At 40.2% G+C, this 21,617-nt stretch overlaps 1 protein-coding gene across 2 annotated transcripts in view; it reads right to left on the minus strand.

The window, feature by feature from the left end:
• The window catches only part of NR3C1 (nuclear receptor subfamily 3 group C member 1), a 124,332-nt gene that overhangs the window by 33,246 nt on the left and 69,469 nt on the right, over positions 1-21,617 (minus strand). For both annotated transcript variants that reach the window (XM_075275012.1, XM_075275011.1), the window contains exons 3-4: positions 13,749-13,912; positions 9,597-9,713 (exon numbers count right to left, since the gene is read on the minus strand). In XM_075275012.1, the coding sequence (XP_075131113.1) occupies positions 9,597-9,713; positions 13,749-13,912 (281 nt within the window). The remainder of the gene's footprint in view (positions 1-9,596; positions 9,714-13,748; positions 13,913-21,617) is intronic.

Consider the following 21,617-nt stretch of genomic DNA (forward strand, 5'->3'; position numbering starts at 1 on the left):
TATCGGCTACGTGTTCCAGAATCCGTCTTCTGAACTCGCGTATTGTTTTTCCGATATATTGAGTTCCGCATGCGCATGTCATTAGATAAACCAGACCCCTAGTCTTACAACTTGCAAATTATAAATTCTGCCCTGTTCACGATTTTCATAGGTGGTAGATTGGTTTATGAAAGGGCATGCTCTACATGATCCACACCTTAGCGTACCGCCCCGCTTGCTTCTCCCTAGCCAAGTTTCATTGTTTTTCGGTTTAAGAAAGCTATGGACCAGTTGATCCTTTAAATTAGGTCCCCTTTTGTATGTAATAGACGGGTGATCATCTATTAGGTGTCCTATATCAGGGTCTGTTTTTAAAATCCCCCAATAGGTCTCAAAAAATCGGAGCACGATGAGAAAATTAGGATCATTGGCACATACGATGCAGCGCATCGGGAGGTCCGAACTGTACTTGAGACCTAGTGAACACACACTGATAAGATGGCAGTCTGGAACAAGTAAATACAATTGTGCTAAACTACCTATCCTATCCTATGCAAACTAGCTCTGGCAGTGAATCCCTATAGTAACTGTAATTGACTAATACATGGAGTAAGAGTTAGCCTTGATACAAAGAAGCCTTATAGTTATACAAGCACTCTGTGAAGGTAGCAGAGTCTCCTATGAGTCTATAGCATGATGAATTGAGTTCCAAGTGGCTTTGAAGGTATTTTAATGTACCACTGTCGCTAATGTTTTGAGCACCACTGATATACATGACAAATCAGATGGTGGGAAACTTGATATTTTAGGATAAACTGGAGAGTGGGAAAAACCTGGGACAAATGAAGAATAAACAAAAATAATAAAGTACCCAATGAATAAATTTCATACGTGCCCACAAAAATTTATCCATGACACATTGCACTTATTTTAAAGTGATATTTATTAAAAGTTATGTTTTAGCTCACACACCTTATTTATTTCAAAACGGTCAAAACACTTGCCATATTTCTTTCTACTGTATGTAAATGGGGTTTTGGTTTGACACTTACACTATAGATGTGGACTTCCAGACAATATACAGTATATGGTTTACCCTTTTTGGTGGATTATACTTAGGAATAGTTTGAGGGAGCAGGACCATATTATCCTCAACACAAAAACTAAACACGTAACGAAAACCAAATGCCTTAAAGTATCCACATTGTGCTGGAGCTTATCTGATTTCATCTTCCTTGCTGTAAATGTTCCATAAGTGCTGTGCATAGGAATGGCTGCCAGAGCATACAGTATGCTCCTCTACCTCCTGGAAATGGAAATACTGTACATATTTAATTTGGAAAACAGTAATGCTTTTCATTGGAGCCAGAGGGGGATGATACAGTAAGGCTGCTATTTACTTTGGAAAGAAAGAGAAGAAGCACTTTCCATGCAGGGCTTTACCCTTAAATCCTCAGAGCAGAGAGAGCGCATATACTGGTGTGGGGACCTTGTTTATGCCAACTTCAGGGCAATCCAACACATTTTCAAGGGGAAAAAAAATTATGTAATCTCGTTCCATAAATTCTATTTTCTCTCTCTCTAGCCTTCCAGAACTTGGCAGGGGTGGATGTCCTAAAGCAGAGTTAAACAAGAGCATTCCCGTGCTGGAGCTTTAACTGTTACGCCCCTGTGAGAGGCACACGGAGGGTTACTCTGACTGTTTCCTGTTAGAGTTCTTACTACTCCATTGTATCTACACTCACCGGCCACTTTATTAGGTACACCATGCTAGTAACGGGTTGGACCCCCTTTTGCCTTCAGAACTGCCTCAATTCTTCGTGGCATAGATTCAACAAGATGCTGGAAGCATTCCTCAGAGATTTTGGTCCATATTGACATGATGGCATCACACAGTTGCCGCAGATTTGTCGGCTGCACATCCATGATGTGAATCTCCCGTTCCACCACATCCCAAAGATGCTCTATTGGATTGAGATCTGGTGACTGTGGAGGCCATTGGAGTACAGTGAACTCATTGTCATGTTCAAGAAACCAGTCTGAGATGATTCCAGCTTTATGACATGGCGCATTATCCTGCTGAAAGTAGCCATCAGATGTTGGGTACATTGTGGTCATAAAGGGATGGACATGGTCAGCAACAATACTCAGGTAGGCTTTGGCGTTGCAACGATGCTCAATTGGTACCAAGGGGCCCAAAGAGTGCCAAGAAAATATTCCCCACACCATGACACCACCACCACAAGCCTGAACCGTTGATACAAGGCAGGATGGATCCATGCTTTCATGTTGTTGACGCCAAATTCTGACCCTACCATCCGAATGTCGCAGCAGAAATCGAGACTCATCAGACCAGGCAACGTTTTTCCAATCTTCAATTGTCCAATTTCGATGAGCTTGTGCAAATTGTAGCCTCAGTTTCCTGTTCTTAACTGAAAGGAGTGGCACCCGGTGTGGTCTTCTGCTGCTGTAGCCCATCTGCCTCAAAGTTCGACGTACTGTGCGGCGTTCAGAGATGCTCTTCTGGCTACCTTGGTTGTAACGGGTGGCTATTTGAGTCACTGTTGCCTTTCTATCAGCTCGAACCAGTCTGGCCATTCTCCTCTGACCTCTGGCATCAACAACGCATTTCCGCCCACAGAACTGCCGCTCACTGGATGTTTTTTCTTTTTCGGACCATTCTCTGTAAACCCTAGAGATGGTTGTGCGTGAAAATCCCAGTAGATCAGCAGTTTCTGAAATACTCAGACCAGCCCTTCTGGCACCAACAACCATGCCACGTTCAAAGGCACTCAAATCACCTTTCTTCCCCATACTGATGCTCGGTTTGAACTGCAGGAGATTGTCTTGACCATGTCTACATGCCTAAATGCACTGAGTTGCCGCCATGTGATTGGCTGATTAGAAATTAAGTGTTAACGAGCAGTTGGACAGGTGTACCTAATAAAGTGGCCGGTGAGTGTATATCCACAATGGATGCAGCACATACTAATACTAGACTACATTTTTTAGGGTAGGAAAGGTTCACTGGGGGATTATTTATTGTTCATGTGGCGCAAGAAGTTTTATGTTCCCTGTCTGGTTACTGGAGAGGATAAAGATTCAACAAACCAACTATGATGAGAGACAATTCAGTGATATGAACCTGAATGGCGCCATCACTATATGACATGAGGTAGTGCAGATGTATGTACAATACTACATTATACACAGAGGTCTTTCAGCTGTGGCTAAAGTGTAACTCCAACTTATCATTCCAAAATCCAGAGTGGATTCATTGTAGAAGTCCCTTAATATAATAGCAGCTCATTCTTACTACTTTTGGCTTTGGCTTACTGACACATACTTTTTGTTCAGATGGAAGTGTCTATAGTTTCCATTGTGAAGATTAACATATTTAATAAAGATATAAAGTATAAACTAGATTGTAAACAATGGATCATTTCCTGTTAAATGTACAAATTTTATCAGCACCGGTGAGAAGGATTTGGAGATTATGGAAGATTAGGCAATCCCACTGGTAACTGTAACAAACACAAATTTATCATTCAGCTTTCAGAGTAAACAAGGGATTTGGAGCGCTGGATAAGAAACACAAAGCTCAAACCCCTTTAAAGTTTTGTTATGTTATAATATCTGTACTAAAATCCAAAATGATGAAAAATAAAAATCCTTGTTGGAATCGCCATATTCTGACAGAATCTTTACATCTTTTTGTGTACAGAGCTGTGCACGGTGTATTTTTTTGAGGGACTACTTGAGGTTATTAAGTAAATGATATTGTATACAGTTTTGATTACTTTTTAGTCAATTTTTTTTCGGAGGCTAAATGTTGAAAAAATTGCAGTTTCGCCGTTTTCATTTTTTTTCCCTGTTCCACAGCCTTAGGTCATCAATATCAGACTGTCGGGGTTTTGTGATGACACCAAGCACATTCTATCGATTTATACACTGTTGGTGAATAATCTATTTAATACAGAGTCTTTCACCGGGAAACTTCATCCCAAAACAGCTACAGTGCACTGTGGGGGGCATACTGCAGAGCACCCTCATATGTTTAGATAGTTCAGTAGATGCAACATTTCCTTTGAAAAAGCAATTTTTAGAAATGTGCAAATGAAGCCCAAGTGCAAAGAGTGTCCAAGGCCTCAGTCTGTAGGTTTCCATCCCCATATGCTTGATTGATGGCTTCTTCCTATCCTACCGCTATGATGCTGCTTGCTGAATTCCTGCACTATGCCTGGTATTTCCCGATTGTAGCCCATGGAGGCTCTGGCACCTCCCTTCCCAATGCATATTACTAAAAACTATTTACTGAAAGAAAAGGTACATCTATAGGACTACCCAATGGTAAGAGTGCTCAGTATGATCTCCTCTATAAGGTACTATGACTGGTGTGAAATTTAGAGTACTTTTAAGGCTACATGCACATGACCGTGTGCATATAGCAGGTCTGTGGTTACAGAGCACATGGATGAGATGTGTGTGCTGCCCGTGCCTCCTCCGGAATAGGTCCTGTCCTGAGTTTTGCCCGGGCTCATGGCCCCAATACATGGAGCCATGTAAGGAGCCACAGAAATTAATGGGTCAATATTCTAGCTGCAATAAACATGGCTAGCACAATGACAATACACGCAGTCGTGTGCATGAGGCCCAAGTCTATACAAATATGACATTAATAATTGAAGATGTAGATGTATAGTCTTGTTCATCCTTGACCACAGCAGACGGTCATGGGTTGCTATACAGTCTTATATATAGAATACAAAAACAAACATAATAGCGGTCCTGGCAACAGAAACAATGTATGTAAGTGATTAGGGGCTGACTCTTCACCTCCTCCCCGAATGCTCCGGCAGGGTGATTTTGTAATCATAAGGAAGAATCAGCAGAACGACATTTGGATCTCATTTTAAAGACTTTCCTGGCTTTGTTCAAGTCTTCAGTCTATACAATACATATATAAATTGGTCTTTAGTGAAGAGAAATCTTTACATCAAACATATATACACAGGCTGGAGAAAGGAAAGAGTAAAATCTCCATGAACAGATAAAGGGATTCTAAGGACACAGGCGTGCACAGCCAGTCTTTGTACTATGTAAAATATGTCTATAAATACTGTGGTGAGACGGTAAATGATGTTCTTTCATCTTGTGATGTGTTTTCCCCCCTTTGTCATAAACCTGCATCAACTTCTTAGGGTCTGGCCACTGGCTTGGACACCGAAACTCAATTCCTCAGTGGAATCTGTTCTACGTCAATCATTAAAATGCATTATGGTTAATGCTCATTCATATGCAAAAACATATTCTTCCTGTACAAAGTGGTACATGCTGCTCATTGCAAATCAGGCCACTTAGTTTTCTGTACATAATAAGAAACAATCTGTGAACAGGAAAGCAGCCATTGGAAAGATGAGAGGAGGCAAAGTGAAGGCTGCTCTTTCACCTCCTCCTCTGTTGTGAGGATGGCGGCGCATTAATGACTCCACAAATAGCATCAGGTCTTTCCATTTACCAATAAATGGAAGGTCTTTAAATGATGCCTCTTATATTAAATGCTCTGCAGGATGCCTTAGCCTATGTGCACTGATAAATCTACTACAATGAACAAATCGGGGCACAACTATTATTGTTTGATGTCACCTTTGTGGCGTAAAAAGGTTACGAACCTTGGTTTGAGGACTTTAAATGCCACTTGTGATAAAATGATTGCAAGTGGTGTCTTTACGCTGCCAGGGGGGAGGACCGTGATGCCAACGGTAGGCTAATGCTTTTTCTTCCCTGTCCCTAGTGCTCCAGAGCCTCCTAGGGTGGTCCATTCCTGCTTCTCCAATGTTTTCTTGTTGTGGAAGTCCTCACCAGCTGTGACACCCCTGGCCCCTTTCTTTAAGTCGCTGATTGACCTCATCAGTGCCAAGTCCAATCAGCAGTCGAAGGAAAGGACCCAGGGGTGTCACAGGTAGAGACGTTCCATGTGTTTCGCTAAGGGCTAGTCCACATGGAGTGTTTTGGCAGCGGATTTTGATGCAGAATCTGCCTCAGTATCAGACTGCCAAAACGGCTCCCATTGACTTAAATGGAAGCTGCTTGCTTCTTTTTTCTGCTAGCCAGTAGCGAAAAAAGAAGCAAGATGACCTATTTTGCCGCAGATTCCGCGTCTGATGCAGCCAAGGTGTTTGCAGCGCAAGAATCCCTTCCAATTAGAGCCATTCATTCGGCCCTAATCCAGAGCAGAATGCTGTGACAGCATGCTGGTAAACTGCATAGGTATTCCGTTGCGGCTAGTCGCGCAGTATGTTCACACGTGGAATCCATTTTTCGCCGTGTGAACATACCCTAAGGTCACTGATTGGCCTCTTTGGTAACGTGTGGCAGGGACTTCTGCCTGAAGAAGACAGCAGAGCAGCAGAACAGGACTGCGCTGGGAGGCACTAAAGCACCGGGACAGGCGAGTATGTTTTGTTTTTTTTTCACCTCCCCAACCTAATTTAAAAAATATATAAATAATGATAATAAATTCTATATTTATATATCCTGAACGACCCCTTCAAAGATGCTGATAAAAACACCAATGTGTGCAAACTGTGATCATTGTCAGAATCCTCTGATTTGTTTTGAAATAAAAATACTCCTAGCTAAACCTTTGCACAGTGAACTCAGTAAAATACCTGAATGCATCTGTATCCTACCGCCCACTCTACTCACATGAGCGGAAACTACTGAAACACATGAGAAGTCAAACAAGACAGAAAATGCCTGAAGCAAAAACAATAAATTAAAAGAATTATGAGAATTAAGGACATTACAATACAGATTGACAACATAGGTGTCTCTAAAATGTCTAGAGACTGCAGACATATTGCGCCACTAATGTATGTCCTGGGGTCAGCACCAAATATGTGCTCTCAGTTTGTGTGTTGCAGTCTACAGGTTGTTTTTTGTACACATTATAACATACACGGTATGAGTATTGTTTCAGGTTATCGGTGTCTATATTGGAACAAAGTGGTTACTGGAGTGTGGTAGGAAAACACTGTGAGAAAGTATATTGCCAATGGACAATGAGCATTTGAAAGGAAAAGAACCACCCAATCTAGGATGGCATAGGACACAGTCTTATCAGATAATGGGAGGTATTTCTTAATACCAATTATTTTAGTGTAATCAGTGCTATAAGCTGTACTGAACGGAACACCAGCAAGGACAGATAATGAAAAACAGAAAATCTTGCCAAAAATGCCAAGAGTTTTTGCTCCATATATGAGACTTTGCATTGAATTGCATGCCATTCTTTTGTAATCTAGCCAATACGAAGACACTAAGAAATATAAAGCAGACACTTATCGAGCTCTAACTTACTTGCCAATTGGAATATTTCTTATGGTGTGAGCAGGATGGCAGCTGGGACAATGGTACTGTCATCAATGGGTTTACGGAGCAACAAGATTTTCACCCTGCCAGTTACATTGTTTCCCATAAAAATTAGGTCAAGAAAAGGTTCATTTGTTAGGGGTCTGGTGTCTCATTTTGTCATTACGGTATTCAATCGGTTCCATTGCCTTTGTGCAACTGAATAAAATTACTTGTAAAATTGCATTACTTTTAGATTCCTATCCTGACGCCAATCTGTATATCTGCTACAAGAAACAGAGAGCACTACAAAGTTTTTGAGCTTGTTAATCAGTTCAGTGTGCATTGATACTAAAACAGATATGACAGGTGTAGTTCACCTGAAGTATATCACAGGAGTGCTACATAATACCTACTTTATTCTCAACACTTTCACAACATGTAAGGTGAGAATAGGACTGGGGGATTCATCAAATTAATGTGTCCTTACAATTGAAAAGGATTTGACCAGAATAGTAAATTCACTATTAGCCCCATTCCTGTAAGCAGGGCTAATACCTGGGTCAGGGGAAGTGGCAGCAGAGCATAAACAGGAGATAGCTGGTGAAGATATCAGGAGCAATACTGGGGGAAAGCTTCTGCTGTGTGTTGTTGAGGAATGTGTCAGGAAACCCATCAACTCCAGGACGGTGCTGGGTGGATGTGAAGAGGCAGGACACTGCTGACCTCCAGGTCATTCCTCCTGCTGCACAGTGATGTCAGCACGTGCCCTGCGGACGATTGTGTACCATATTACAAGAGCCTGAATGTCCAGGTCATGCTTAAACCAATGAGATCATGATGACAGGTGGCCTCACTACAAGCAAGATCAGGCTGCTATAATAACTCACATTAAGTTCAGCAAAGAAGTTTCAACCATTAGTGTGCATAATGTGGATTGAACCCAAAGTAAAAACTGTCCTACCACTTTATATCAAGCCCCCAGCACGCTTTCATGGCTAACAAGAGTCCCAACTAAAGAAGGGAGAACTGGTTCGGAACAACTTATCTTAGACAGACGTATAAAACAGCCGTCTCCATGTATAACACGAGGTAGAAAAGCAAAGGAGGAGCGTCACATGGTCTGTGTGACCTAAAGGGGTTTCTAGCATCACCTGACAGCCTTTCAGCCAAACATGAGTACAGGTTACAGTGATGAGGTCAAATACTGAACACAGAGAGGAAAAGCCATTTTATGAGGGCGGCTTAGGAAGAAGAGCTCAGCAAGTGCAACTTCTGCAATGCTAGCACAGGGATGATGGAAAAACACCAACATTGCAATAGTACTGCAGAATTAATAGAAGGGGACTCTGGAGCATAGCTTAGTTTGATTTAATCTATTTTAGAGAAATAGAAGAAAAGCTGCCATTCCTGACACCTTGGTGAAGGCACAGAAAAGGAAGCATTAAAAAGCTTAAAGGGAACCTGTCAGGGATATTTGGGATACGAAAACACCCACAGGCCCTTATGGACCAGTGGTTTAGTGTTCGGTCTGCTGGCACAGTTCATCCCTGAAGTGAGAAGAGTTCACCTCAGCTTCAGTGCACCTGTGCAGCGGTGATCCATGAATTGGGGGGAAAAAAGTAACTTGCTCTCTATTTATCTGCAACTGGGCCAGTGGCTTACACATTATGCCTCACCTTACCTACAGTTCCACAGACAAAATACTGATTTTTCTGATGAATATTTTGCCTGTGAACAAACCTGAACACAAGTGACACAGGCAGGAGAGGGAAAGGCAGAGATTAAAACAGAGAATTAGGTTGGGAAATTAAAAAAAAGAAAAGAAAAAAAAAGGTTTTCTTTTTAAACGAAAATAAGTTTACACCAACTCAATGGAAATTCACGTTGATCAGGCCTACAGAGCTGAATCCAGTAGTGTAAAGGTCCAAGACACTCCTGGTTTGTAGACATAAATGTAAAAATCAATTGCGGCAAAGTGGCTCTGCCCTAATCATCTCCGCGTTTTGGGCATCGGTTACCTCCCTTATTTTAGACCACATTACCTAGCCCTATGTGAGACTCTTTCATAGAGTTACAGGAAAAGGTTTAAGGTTTACAGGGAAAGGCTAAAAATAATGCTGGAACCAAACTCAAACCTATTCACTACGTGTTTGCCTTGTTGTGCACTGGGAACGTCCTGCATTTACAAATACGCGCCTAGGCTACTAGGATACTAAAGTATTGGTTAGTCATACGTGGTAAAAGAGTTCTAGAAACCTTACCTTCTAGATTCATTCCAGCTTGGAGACACTTCCGATAACGGCAGGCTGGACAATTTTTCCTCCGTATTTTGTCAATGATACAATCATTTCTTCCAGCGCAAAGGTAATTGTGCTGACCTATTAAAAAGAAAAGAGGTAGGGTTTCTATACATTGTATATAATTGTAAGTATTTCCTGTGTACAAGGTAAAATCAGTAATACATCTGTATTCTAGTGGAAAAAAAACAACAACACTTAAAATATACTTCCAATATTTAAAAGGAATAAAGTCATGGCGACATGTTCTTAATTCATAACCCACTGTATCCTCACCCCAAGCAGGCTGCCCACATTCATATACAACCCCTGCTTATAGTCTGCAGCGTATTCTGCAGTCCATTAACTTGGAATACACCAATGAGGTATTTAGACAACCTTTTCTACTACCCCCATTCAACACCTACATCGATTACCGGACACATTAAATAAAAATCTCAATTTCCCTGAGGGTATCTGCATGAAAAGGAGGATCAGCCTGGTGATTGTAACCACCATTGTATAATGGATCACTTTTGCTCTGGAATCATTGTGGGTAATGGAATAATTGTTTGATCTGCCACAGACTAAACTATAAAGGAGAGATCACATGAAGTCAATCCTTTTCTAAGTTAGGGCATATGGACGTCATGGCAGGTGCTTTGACTTTTGCAAACAGTAGCTATTTCACTCTTTTATTGAACCAGTTAAGTTGCCTCCCCTACATCCCTTCCTTACATATGGACTTTCATGGCTACCCGCTATCAATCTCGGCTAACATGATCTGAATGAGCTGAATTAAATTTATACTGAAACAAACCATACCTAAATCTGCATAAATACAGCAGACTCTCACAGAACGTGGCTTTAGTTTTCCTTTTTACCTCAACTTACCCTGGCAGATGTCTCCTGTATATTTCTCAGAAATGTTCCATCTGACAACCTGAGAAACACTTGATGAATTAAATGAACCCGTCTACCTCCCACCAACTAAATGATCTCATTAGATCTGTCAGATGTTTTATACACCTTTTATTTACAGTCTACATCGACAATGATGTGCAAAGTAATGTAGCTAAGCGTACAGCAAACCCTCACTGTTTACAGTCCATGACTACTTTACCACCTGGGCCATCTTACTACTAGGTACATGGGTCATTCCAATGTTGTCCAAATAAATCTGCGGCCAAACTTTCTATAAAATCAATAGATGTTAGCTGCTAATAATATAAGCAGTTGTTCATATACCTGCTGTCTATACACTGTACTAAAGTGCTGTGAAGAGGAAAAAAGCATGCCGCCACATCATCGGACTACTAGAAGTGTCAGCAGCACAGCCGTCCTCTGACAAGCAGAGACAAAATCACTTCTACTACCTGAATTCTTACTGGTGGCCTGTACAAAAGCAGGAATCAGTTTGATACCCGTTTAGAGGATTGCAGTATATGGTAATATTGGTTTATTACTATTAGGCCCTTTCACAGGTAAAATCAACAGTAATATCCTTATTGCAGGCTTGGGAGCCTTCAGAAGGCTATCAGGTGCCATAGGAATAGAACAAAGCTATCTTGCCAAGTGAGACCTGTTCATCAGCCCCACAGATGCTTGCGATTACATCTGACCAAAGCTTCTGAGGGGTTAAATGTCTGATCTTTTCCTTTAAGCTTGAGGAAAAATAAATATCATACTAAACAGATTTCTTTAAAGAGGTTGTCCCATCTCAAGGATCCTATCTATAAAGATATCTTAAATAAATTGAAAACTTTTCCTAAATATATTGCTTTAGAAATGCTCCTTTGTTTGCCTGTGAACTTACTCCTCCCAATGTTTACACAGCATTACCATCACCACAGACCTGTGAGTTAGGACAAGCGATGTCACTCACTGCTCTGCCTGTAGGACAATCAGTTCAGCTAATTGCAGTTTGCTGATAAAGTGGAGTCTCTTATCTCTGTATATAACACTGAGCCCATTCTCTATAAGCATGTGTATACTATCTGATCTGCATAATTATTGTGATACTTCATAGTGTCCTGTTCAGCAAGCTGGGGAGGGGGGGGGGATATAGGAAATGAGAAGAAGAGACAGCAGGCAAACTTCTGAAACAGTGAGATAAGAAACCCCCTTTAAAAACTTCATTTCTCATAAGGGAAAACCTCATAAGTGGTCTAATAGTATAGATCCACATTCAGACAGATTTTGCCATCTCTCTTTAGTTATTATACCTGGGCAAGCTAAAAGTTTTAGGCTCTGCTAGATGTTCAGTTATAATAAGCTCAGTATTTTGGTGGCATTATTTTCGGTGACAGCTATTTAAGTTGTATAGCCACCTTTAATTTCAAGTCAGCCAAACAATTAGCTGAAGAGTGTCAGGACACCTCCCACAAGCAATAGATGGTCACCAGTCCCACCAATATCGCTGGTTTCAGCTACTGTTTGTAAAATGTGTATAAGCAGGAAGATAAAATAGTCCCAATTGCACGTCTGCTTCTTTCTGTGGATTCTTGAAGCAAACAATCATCCAAAAACCCTGAAGAGAGGTATTTTTTATGGACCTCTTCTCTTTTTGGCTGGTAAACCACTCAGAGGAAGGGCGCAGCCAAAGGAGCAGGATGTAACAATATCTGAGTTCGGACACAGCACAACAGTAAAGCTCCTGCTCCAGCCAGTTACCTTAAAGTCAGGACAGTAAGGAGGAGTAGAGAGCATGGCTGATATCCTTGGACATATAGAGAAGATTTCTATATAGATTTCTCTTGATAAATTGTAGTATGAAACAAAATGGGATGATGGCAAGGGGGAAGATGAAGGTTAAATATGTTGGGATAACTGAGTATTTTATGTATTTATATATTCCTTTTAGTGTATTTTTTAAATTGTTTTATCTTCTTTGGCCTGTATATCTTCACTTGTGAAATTTAAGAACTTCCCCTTTAACTGGTTTGTACCACAGAGCCCTTTTATGGTACAAAAAGAAATAATAATAATAATATGTTAAAGAGAACTGGACAGATCGATTTGGGAAGGAAACCATCCACAGGTCCCTATAGACTGGAGGTTTAGTATCCAAAATAGCCCCAATGTAACACTTTTTTCATGTCCGCGTAAAAAAAAAAAAAAAAAAACCCTTTTATGCTTACCTTGAGATCTCTACCTTTCACAAAAAAAAAAATTACAACAAGCATAATGCATTTTATATGATTGCTATTAGTTTGATACTAATATAACTGTACATTCATAACTGAAGGAAATGTCATCTTCCAGTTAGAGCTTTCTAAAAATAAATATGCACATTAGGGGCCCTATTGAGTCTACACTGAGGTCCCAAATTAAGTACCTCTGCACTGGCCTTTATATAGAGGTGACAGAGGTCGCAGCTGTGGCTAGGTCAATGAGGCAATGGAGCCCACAGGTAATCATCACCACTCTATGTTAGCTTAAACTACTTTGACCTTCTTCCTAACTTTCTTTTATGGCTGGGAATTTGTGCATAGAAAATGTATCACCCTTGTACTTGAATAAGATAGGTGAAAAAGATTTATGAGGATTAACCTTTGAGCGCCAAGGGTAGTGATTGGTCAACATGCAGTCGAGAAGGGATCCTGTGCAGTGAGACTATAGTATAAGAAGGAGGCATGCTCACTGTGTGGGGGCATTGAAAGGAGATGGAAAACACAGGAAGCTTGTATGCACAGACATGTTATGGAAGTCTGGTCCCAGATGCATGCAGGACATTATCTTCTGTTACCAAAGTAAACAAAGTAAACAAACACTACAGAAGCTAGCTTCGGTCATGTTGTTTGCATTAGTGTAAATGGGAACGGACACAGGATCTGTCTGCGACAAAGTAATGCACGTTGCTGTCATCCTATGACGGAAGACAGCAACGGACATTAGCAACAGTAGTATGAACGCCCCCTAATGAGTCCTGCACATGCATGTCCATCATATGACCAGGACAGATTTCCCTTTCAAAGGCAAGTGGGGATCTTAAATACTGTGAGGAATTGCGATGTATAAACTTTATTTGTTGAAATGGTTTCCCCATGTACATAATAATAATAATAATAATAATAATAATAATAATAATAATAATATAAGAATCCCAGAATAGCCAGGTGGTAAAATAATACATACCTTCCACTGCTCTTTTAAAGAATACTTTGCAGCTGCCACAGGTCAATACTCCATAATGACACCCAGATGCCTCGTCTGAACACACCAAACAGAGTTTTGGGGGTGGCCCGGTGCTAGTTGATGAAGTGGACGGAGAAGGGCTCACATCAGATCTTAATCCAGGGCTGAGGAGGAAAAAAAAAAAAGCAAGCATTAGAAATGGCTTCAACCAGGAGAGTGGACTGAATCACATAGACAAGGGTTCATTCTATATAAAGGTGGCTAAGTGGGGTTACCTGGAGTGTCAGAGAAACTGCATTTATAGTTAAAAGCACACATTTTTACTTCAATTTAGTAGGAGGTCAATGTTGTCTATGTACTTGTACACAGCAGAGGAGTAAAAACATTTAGCAATGCCATGTTATTTTTTACTATAGGTAGCAGTCAGCAAAGGCTTTATTTAGTACATACAGCAATTCTGCATTTCTAAATAGGTCAAGGACTTGGGTTTCTACTCAGCAGTAGAAACACCTGCTTCTATGGTATATGGCTCTCAGGTGTTACAGAACTACAACTCCCAGCATGCCCCATAATCTGTGACAAATATATAACCACGATATATCAGTGGAGGACAGGCCGGGTGCCCACAATAAAGAGGCATCTCCTCATCAGAAATTGATATAATTTAGCACGAAATTGCGCCATTGCTGTATCCTACACGCGTCCAGTGCATCACACATAAGCGAATGCCTTGTTATCTGACAGAAGGAAATTACTTACTACTTTAATAAATCCATTTCTTCAAATCTAATACTTTATTCATAAGAAAGGCCCTTGAGATATATTATAATGACAACTGTATAACGTCTACTTAAAATAGCAAGCAATAAGAAATGAACAAACCTCACCTCAGGCATGGGTGCCACGCACTTGTGAGGTCATTACAATAGTATTTCTGAGGTAACATCCCATTACACAAGGCCTCATGTACGAGGAATGCTTCCACCTTCTTCATTTTCAAAAAGTTACATGCATGGGGCCCAGTATATAGTGCGCTATGACTGGCCAATGGCTACGGCTTCCTACATAACAAGTGTCCATGGACTGGCTGAGGAGACAAGTGTGGATTCACAGCTGCCTGTGTATTCCTACGCTGAGGCCATAGTGAGGTACCTATGAGGTGGGAGACTAAGCCTGAGGCAAATGTCTGCCACATAAAACAACTAGAATTCTTATGTCATGATACCTAACAAAACATCCTAAGGCCTCGCACGCCATGCCATGTATGATGCGGACTGAGTTATGTATGGACAAATACAGTTTTCCTGTATCTTTACTACTAGAAACCAAGGCGGACTTACTAATATTGTCTAATACGTATAAACACAGACCTGGCAATCTAAAGCTGGGCCAGGCTTTTCATACAGCACCATTCACTTTGATAGATTTGGCACGTCTTTAGAGACACTTGTCTAATTTTAGGCCCTCTATTAGTTCATTTAGTTGTGCCAAAATAGTGGCATAACTTGGTGTATGTTGGCAAATCTTAAGCCATGACTATGTTCCTGCTAAGCCACACCCCATGTCATGGGCAAATGAATGGGTGAAGGCGTGCAAAATGAAACAGTCGCTCCCAATCATTGCCTGGTGTAAATAAGTCCATGTCTGACAACTGAAGCATAAAAAGTTTTGTTTCTCACCAGCAGATGTAGGAAGACACAATGTAAACTATATGAGAAGTACATTAATAATGGGGGGCCCCACAGAGCTGTATAGCTCTGGGGAACGCATGGTTCCAGCATAAATTGTTAAGACTATATAATTAAAATCTAATATCTCTCCTCAGGGAAGTATTTTACAATATTGACCATCAACGAAAGGGTTGTTTGTTCCCGCCTTTTTTCAAATTCACCTCAGGCAGTGTAATGTAGGGTGAAGGTGAAATCCAGTCAGCTGACGAGACCTTCTGGAAGCTTCGAAAGGGGCGTGGTTAAAAATCAGCTGTTTGGGTCTTATCAGCTGATTGGAGCTTGTCAGTTTTTGTGGCGGGAATTTTGACCATAAATACCTGCTCAGTCAGCTGTTATGGCCATTCGAGAAGACAATCTTCAGTCAAGCCCCCGCCCTCCCTCCCAAGAAAGGAGCTATGTTGAGAATGGTGTTTGTGGAAGGTGGTTAGTCGATCAGCTTATGCTGATTGGATTTTGTTTTTATTGAGAAGTTTAATTTATGGATTTGGTTGTTATTAAAGTATTTATGAGTTTTTTTTATTAATTTATTATTTATTGTTGATTTATTTATTGATATCTTGTTACCTTAATAAACACCGTGGCCAAATATCATCCACAAATGAATTTTGGTTGTCTTGTGTTTTTATTTAAATTTTAAGTGTTATTATATATTAAGTAGTATTGGGTGTTTAATTTTCTAGTTATGCAAATTGGGACCTATGCTGCCATGTGCTCATTCCCCCTCTCACAATCATCGATCAGTCACAAGGAGTAGCAGTAACTGAGGAGTGCCCCGTATGGGCCCAGGTCAGAGGTTACTTGGGATACTGCTACACGCTATGCCAATTGCTGCAAGCTGGGCTACCAGTGTTTTCACTGAACAAGATCAAGTGATCATATTCTGAAGCTTGTTACAGGCCATGCGGCTCTTGTGGGTTACTGTGTGGTTAGTAACAAGGAGTAGGAAGGGATCAGTTCATGTTTTGCTCTATTCAGTGGAAACACTTGCCTGTCACATACCCAAAGCTGCTGCGTGTGGCAGAACCCTCAAGGTGTACTTACATATTTTCCACTTGAAGCAATAGCAAGTACATATGGTGCCCGGCATTTAGCAGTAACCACATGTACCCGCACCTGTACTGATGCTATTGTGATGCCCCTTGCAAGGGCACCCTCGGATGCGGTTACATGGTCATTAGCACCCACCGTTCTCTCAATTTATTCTTGAATATAGGGCTGCAACAGGGCTTGTAACCTGGAACAATGACAAGTCCAGGTGCGACCCTAGTAGTAAAGTGTTAGCGGTGGTGCCCAGACGGTTTACATATAGTCTGTTGTATGAATTATACAGTAGGCCATTTGCTATACAGCAAGCACAGACTGGTTACAGTAGGAGTTCTGACAAGAAAACTGCAGATGGGAATATTTTTTTCCCTAAAATCTCTACCTTAGCTTAAAATATCTCATTCTGTTGGAGGCATCTGAAGCAACCACACACAGGCTTGTTGAAGTTTACAAGACAGAACTTTTAATAGCAGGCTTGTTTTCCAGAATACTTTTAATGTTACTCATGTAATGGATAAATGTCTCATTATTCTGAGGCTTTTTTATCTTATATAAGGAAATAAAGCCAATTCACTCCATAATCTAAAGTTACCAATTGACTAATAAAAGACTACTACTTTTCTGTGCTTAGACATATTCTTGGCCTGTCCCGATAACACAGGTGCAGGGTTTGGTACAAAGCACAACTCCAATACATAAAATGATCATATCCAGTAAAAAACGTGCACAACTCAGGACAGGGTTCAACCTCTGAATGTAAAGAATTGAGAACCTTAAAATAGTTGCCTAACATGTCATTGTACAAAGAAATCGGCTTCACTTACAGAAACCCAGGAAATCCATTTAAGAGTCTTTCATAATATTAACAGGAAGATCTTGAAGGACATTTCCACAAAGAAAGTTAAGGGTTTGAAACTACATTTTTAGAATTATTCTGCAACAATGCCATTGCCTCCGTATGAGATGCTATCTGGGAAAGGGTATAGTCTGTTCTGCCTTTAATACTTATAGGTTCCCTAGTGATTCCCTTCTGTCTTCTATAGCAGAAGAGTAACTCACTGACTATACCAACTCCGAGATCAATAGATTCTGCACTGAAATCCATGACAATGGGCTTTGAAATCTCATCCACATAAGCGGCATGTTTCTTCTATTGTAGATTTTTACAGCAAATTTCATTCCTCAAATGTATATGACAAAATTAGCTGCAAAATTCACATATAACACATTTATTTATGGATTCTTAATGAATTAACAGCTGAATTGGCAAGGACATTATCGGTCACCTCTGACCCTACCCAAAGGGTTTATTCACACATCACAAACCCTTTGTGGTTTCTACTACAATTTTGCAATGCTGTTTTAGGATAACCATGATATGTCTGATGTGAATAGACCCTCAGACAGTGCAATAGGGTGTTATCTTCACCAGTAAAATAAAGAATTGCACCAAACGGCAAGCCTTTTCCCAGTGGGGTCCCTTCCTGTAGTACCCCCTAAATGATGTCAGAGATCGGCCCCAAGCCTGTTTAAGGCGGTTCAGTAGCTGGCTATAAAATAAACTTTTTCCCACTGCTCACTCTGCAATAAAGCCCCTTTACCATAGCCCTATTATGGGACCAATTATAGGAAAACCTATGAATAACTGGCCACTTTACTTGTCATCTGATCAAGAGGACTTATAAACAGTCATGTGTCCTGTGTCTGCATCTTTACATTAAGATGTCAGAATTAATAGCACATGACATAGTATCATGGACTATGTAAAAGTCTGAGGCAAACAAGCTCCTATCTATGAATTTCTATGAATTTAGGAAGTGGAAAAGAAGCTTAAAGTGGTCGTTCAGTTAAATCTTATTGATAACATATTCTCACAGTACAAAGAAAATTGACCATGGTGTTCAGCGTTAATGTTACCCCCTATTCACAGGCTAAGGAATAACATGCGAAGGGTAGAAAAAAAGAGGATAATGGTCCGCAACACTCCAGTCTTTAAAACTCGTAACTTTAATTCATCTTCTTAAAAAAATAGATACATAACACAAACGAAGTGGTAGAAAGAAAACATATAAAGTGAAGTAAAAACCGCTAACGCGTTTCGAGGTAGGTAGACCTCTTAATCATAGCATACGCTATGATTAAGAGGTCTACCTACCTCGAAACGCGTTAGCGGTTTTTACTTCACTTTATATGTTTTCTTTCTACCACTTCGTTTGTGTTATGTATCTATTTTTTTAAGAAGATGAATTAAAGTTACGAGTTTTAAAGACTGGAGTGTTGCGGACCATTATCCTCTTTTTTTCTACCCTTCGCATGGCTGATTGTCCTCTCTAGTCCAGAGGCAAGGTTCGGCACCTCATTCAAATACTCTTATGGTGAGTCACAGTCTAACTCCTTTTTTTTCTTTGTAAGGAATAACATGCTGATCAGTAGGGATCCAGCCACGGAGACCCTCTCCGCTCAAAAGAACAGGGGTCCAGTTTCAATTCAAGCATATGCACTGCTTATTTATTCATTCTTTATTGCATTGCTTGAGATGCAAACACCGTACACATTTTTAGCAGTCCCTTAGGGGTAATTCACACCGAGTAAACTGTACCAAAATAAACATAAAAATACACGTGTAAAATGTCACTGAAGTCAATGGGAGTCTTATTTTACATGTGTAAAATTACACGCCAAAATACACGCCAGTTTACTCCATGTGAACTACCCCTTAGACAGTGAAAGGAGACGTGATAGACTTGACAGGCTTGCCACTCCATTTGGAGGAGGTAACTGATCCACCATTCTTGTGATTGGAGGGGTTGGATAGAGGAGAACATGCTGATTGTGGGTCTAGGATTAGGAGATAACAATAAGACTTGGGACAACCCCTTTCAGAAACCTGGAAAACCAAGTTCTGCCACCTGGCTCTGCACCCTTGGTTAGATTATCAGTAACTGCAGAGTGACATTTCCATGGCTGTCCTCTCTGAATCCCTTACTGCATGCACTATAGCGTCAGGTCATTTTCCCCAAAAAATAAAATATAAATAAAATAAATATTATCATGTATTTCAAGAAGTGAGCATAAAACATAAAATATGTGTAGCAAAGTACTTATATTGTGTGTAGTTCTCTCTGGTTCAGGTTTGTCACATCTGAACGGATTACTCCCACAATGCACTAGATTCTAAATTCTAAAAAACATATTGTCTGCAACATATTATTCCAATATGGTAAAATCTGCAGGAGCAAACAGCTGGTACACAATGGAATGATATACAGAAACCAGATGTGGACTATAATATGGCCACAATATCAAAAGAGAAAATACAGTCCACACACTGTAGGGTTAGCGGGGTCTTGGAGGACACAAGTGCTGCAGACATTGAAGGGCTGATATACTAATCCTGCCTAAAAGTAAGGCAGTGCAAACTCAGAATACACAAACTGGGCCACATCTATGCTGAATAATAATCTTATGTATCTTTACACTGTCAGGTTTAATTCTACGGAAAACTAAAAAAACACCAATCGTTCCCATTTGACAAACCATGCCATGTTGATAAGCAAGATCCCCTTGTCAGACAAGACATATAACATGTTTGAAACCATTAATAAAAGTGGTATAAGGCAGATACGCTGTTTTTTTGGGCAATTTCAGCCAGAATTCTGCCATACTTTCAACAGTAAATCTGCCCCAGCGTGTCAAAATATTTTACTCAAACTACATCACCTGCTCATTTCTTTATAAGTATATGATGGATAAAACCATCCAGTAAAAGAATAGAAATTTATTAAAATAAAATAACACCATATTGCTAACCTGTAGGTCTAGAGACAGCTATGAGATAATACCTTCATGTACCTTCATTTTTATGGAGCCAATGATTGTATGCCATATTACATAGTATTCAGTATCTCATAAAGGTACCAGCGACACACCAAGTACAACAAAAGGAACAAAGGTTTAGAAAAAGTAATAATTCAAGACCTTCAACAGAGGATCCTCGATGGTGGGCAGGACAAGCAGATTGTTATCCACATCAAAATTCCACCAGAGAAATGTTACCGAAATACTGATCCGAAATATATAACCAAAGCCATAAAGAAATACTATGACGGAACCACAAGAACTTCTGCAGCAGATGACATGGACTTCAAAGAACCTGATCTTACCTCACCAAGGTGGTCTAGGATTACCTACAATGCGAAGCCAGCAACAGGGTCTCCAGAAGAATCTTTGTGAGATCTCAAGAAAGAATAGAGGAACCTGCTGGACACTTTTCATATAAAGCTGCCCAACAGTGTCTGCCTGTCACTTGCTTCTTTACCTCTTTCTATACAATATACTACTATATTATACTATATTATACTATACTACTACATACTATACAATATACACATACAGAAAAACAGCTAAAAATAATTTATTAAATACCACAGTATCCCAGGGAGCCGAATCTAATTTGGGTTTTGGCATGTTCAGCAGGCAATCTATCTAGCCGACATCAGATAAATGACAATATTTACTGGGCCATGTGGGATGTTGCCAGATTCAATACTGTCTGTGGAGAGCCTGCCAAGGGTAAAAATAATGCAACACAAGTAGTTATTGCAACGAACAACCAAAGTACACAATCCGGGCTCCAGCAGAGCCTCTGTGGCTTAGTAGGGGAGCGCTAGTTTTACAAGCTTCATGAGTAAGCTAACACAATTCTATGCTTACAGGGTCGCCCAAACCAATATCTGAACATCATTCTCAATATAAAATTCCACTATATTCATATTCATGAAACCTTATGTACACCAAACCAACAGGAGGTTTGTAAATATATATATTTATATATAAATATAAGTATATATATAAAAACATATTACACATATATACTGGTATATATATATTTTATTACATATATACATGCACACACTATTGATTGGTTTACACCACTACCAGTCCACCCATCGGCCACAGAGACAGTAGGGAAAGTCAGCTGTATTCTCACATCGTGTGTTCAACTATCAAATTAGCTGAGGAATCCTTGGAAAGACTGAGCAAGAAGCTTCTTTTTTCAAGTCCTGAAAAGTGTTAGTCGCTGACTCACATAGAA

Source organism: Leptodactylus fuscus, chromosome 5 (assembly GCF_031893055.1).
Source record: "Leptodactylus fuscus isolate aLepFus1 chromosome 5, aLepFus1.hap2, whole genome shotgun sequence".
In the NCBI taxonomy this organism is placed as follows: Eukaryota; Metazoa; Chordata; class Amphibia; order Anura; family Leptodactylidae; genus Leptodactylus; species Leptodactylus fuscus.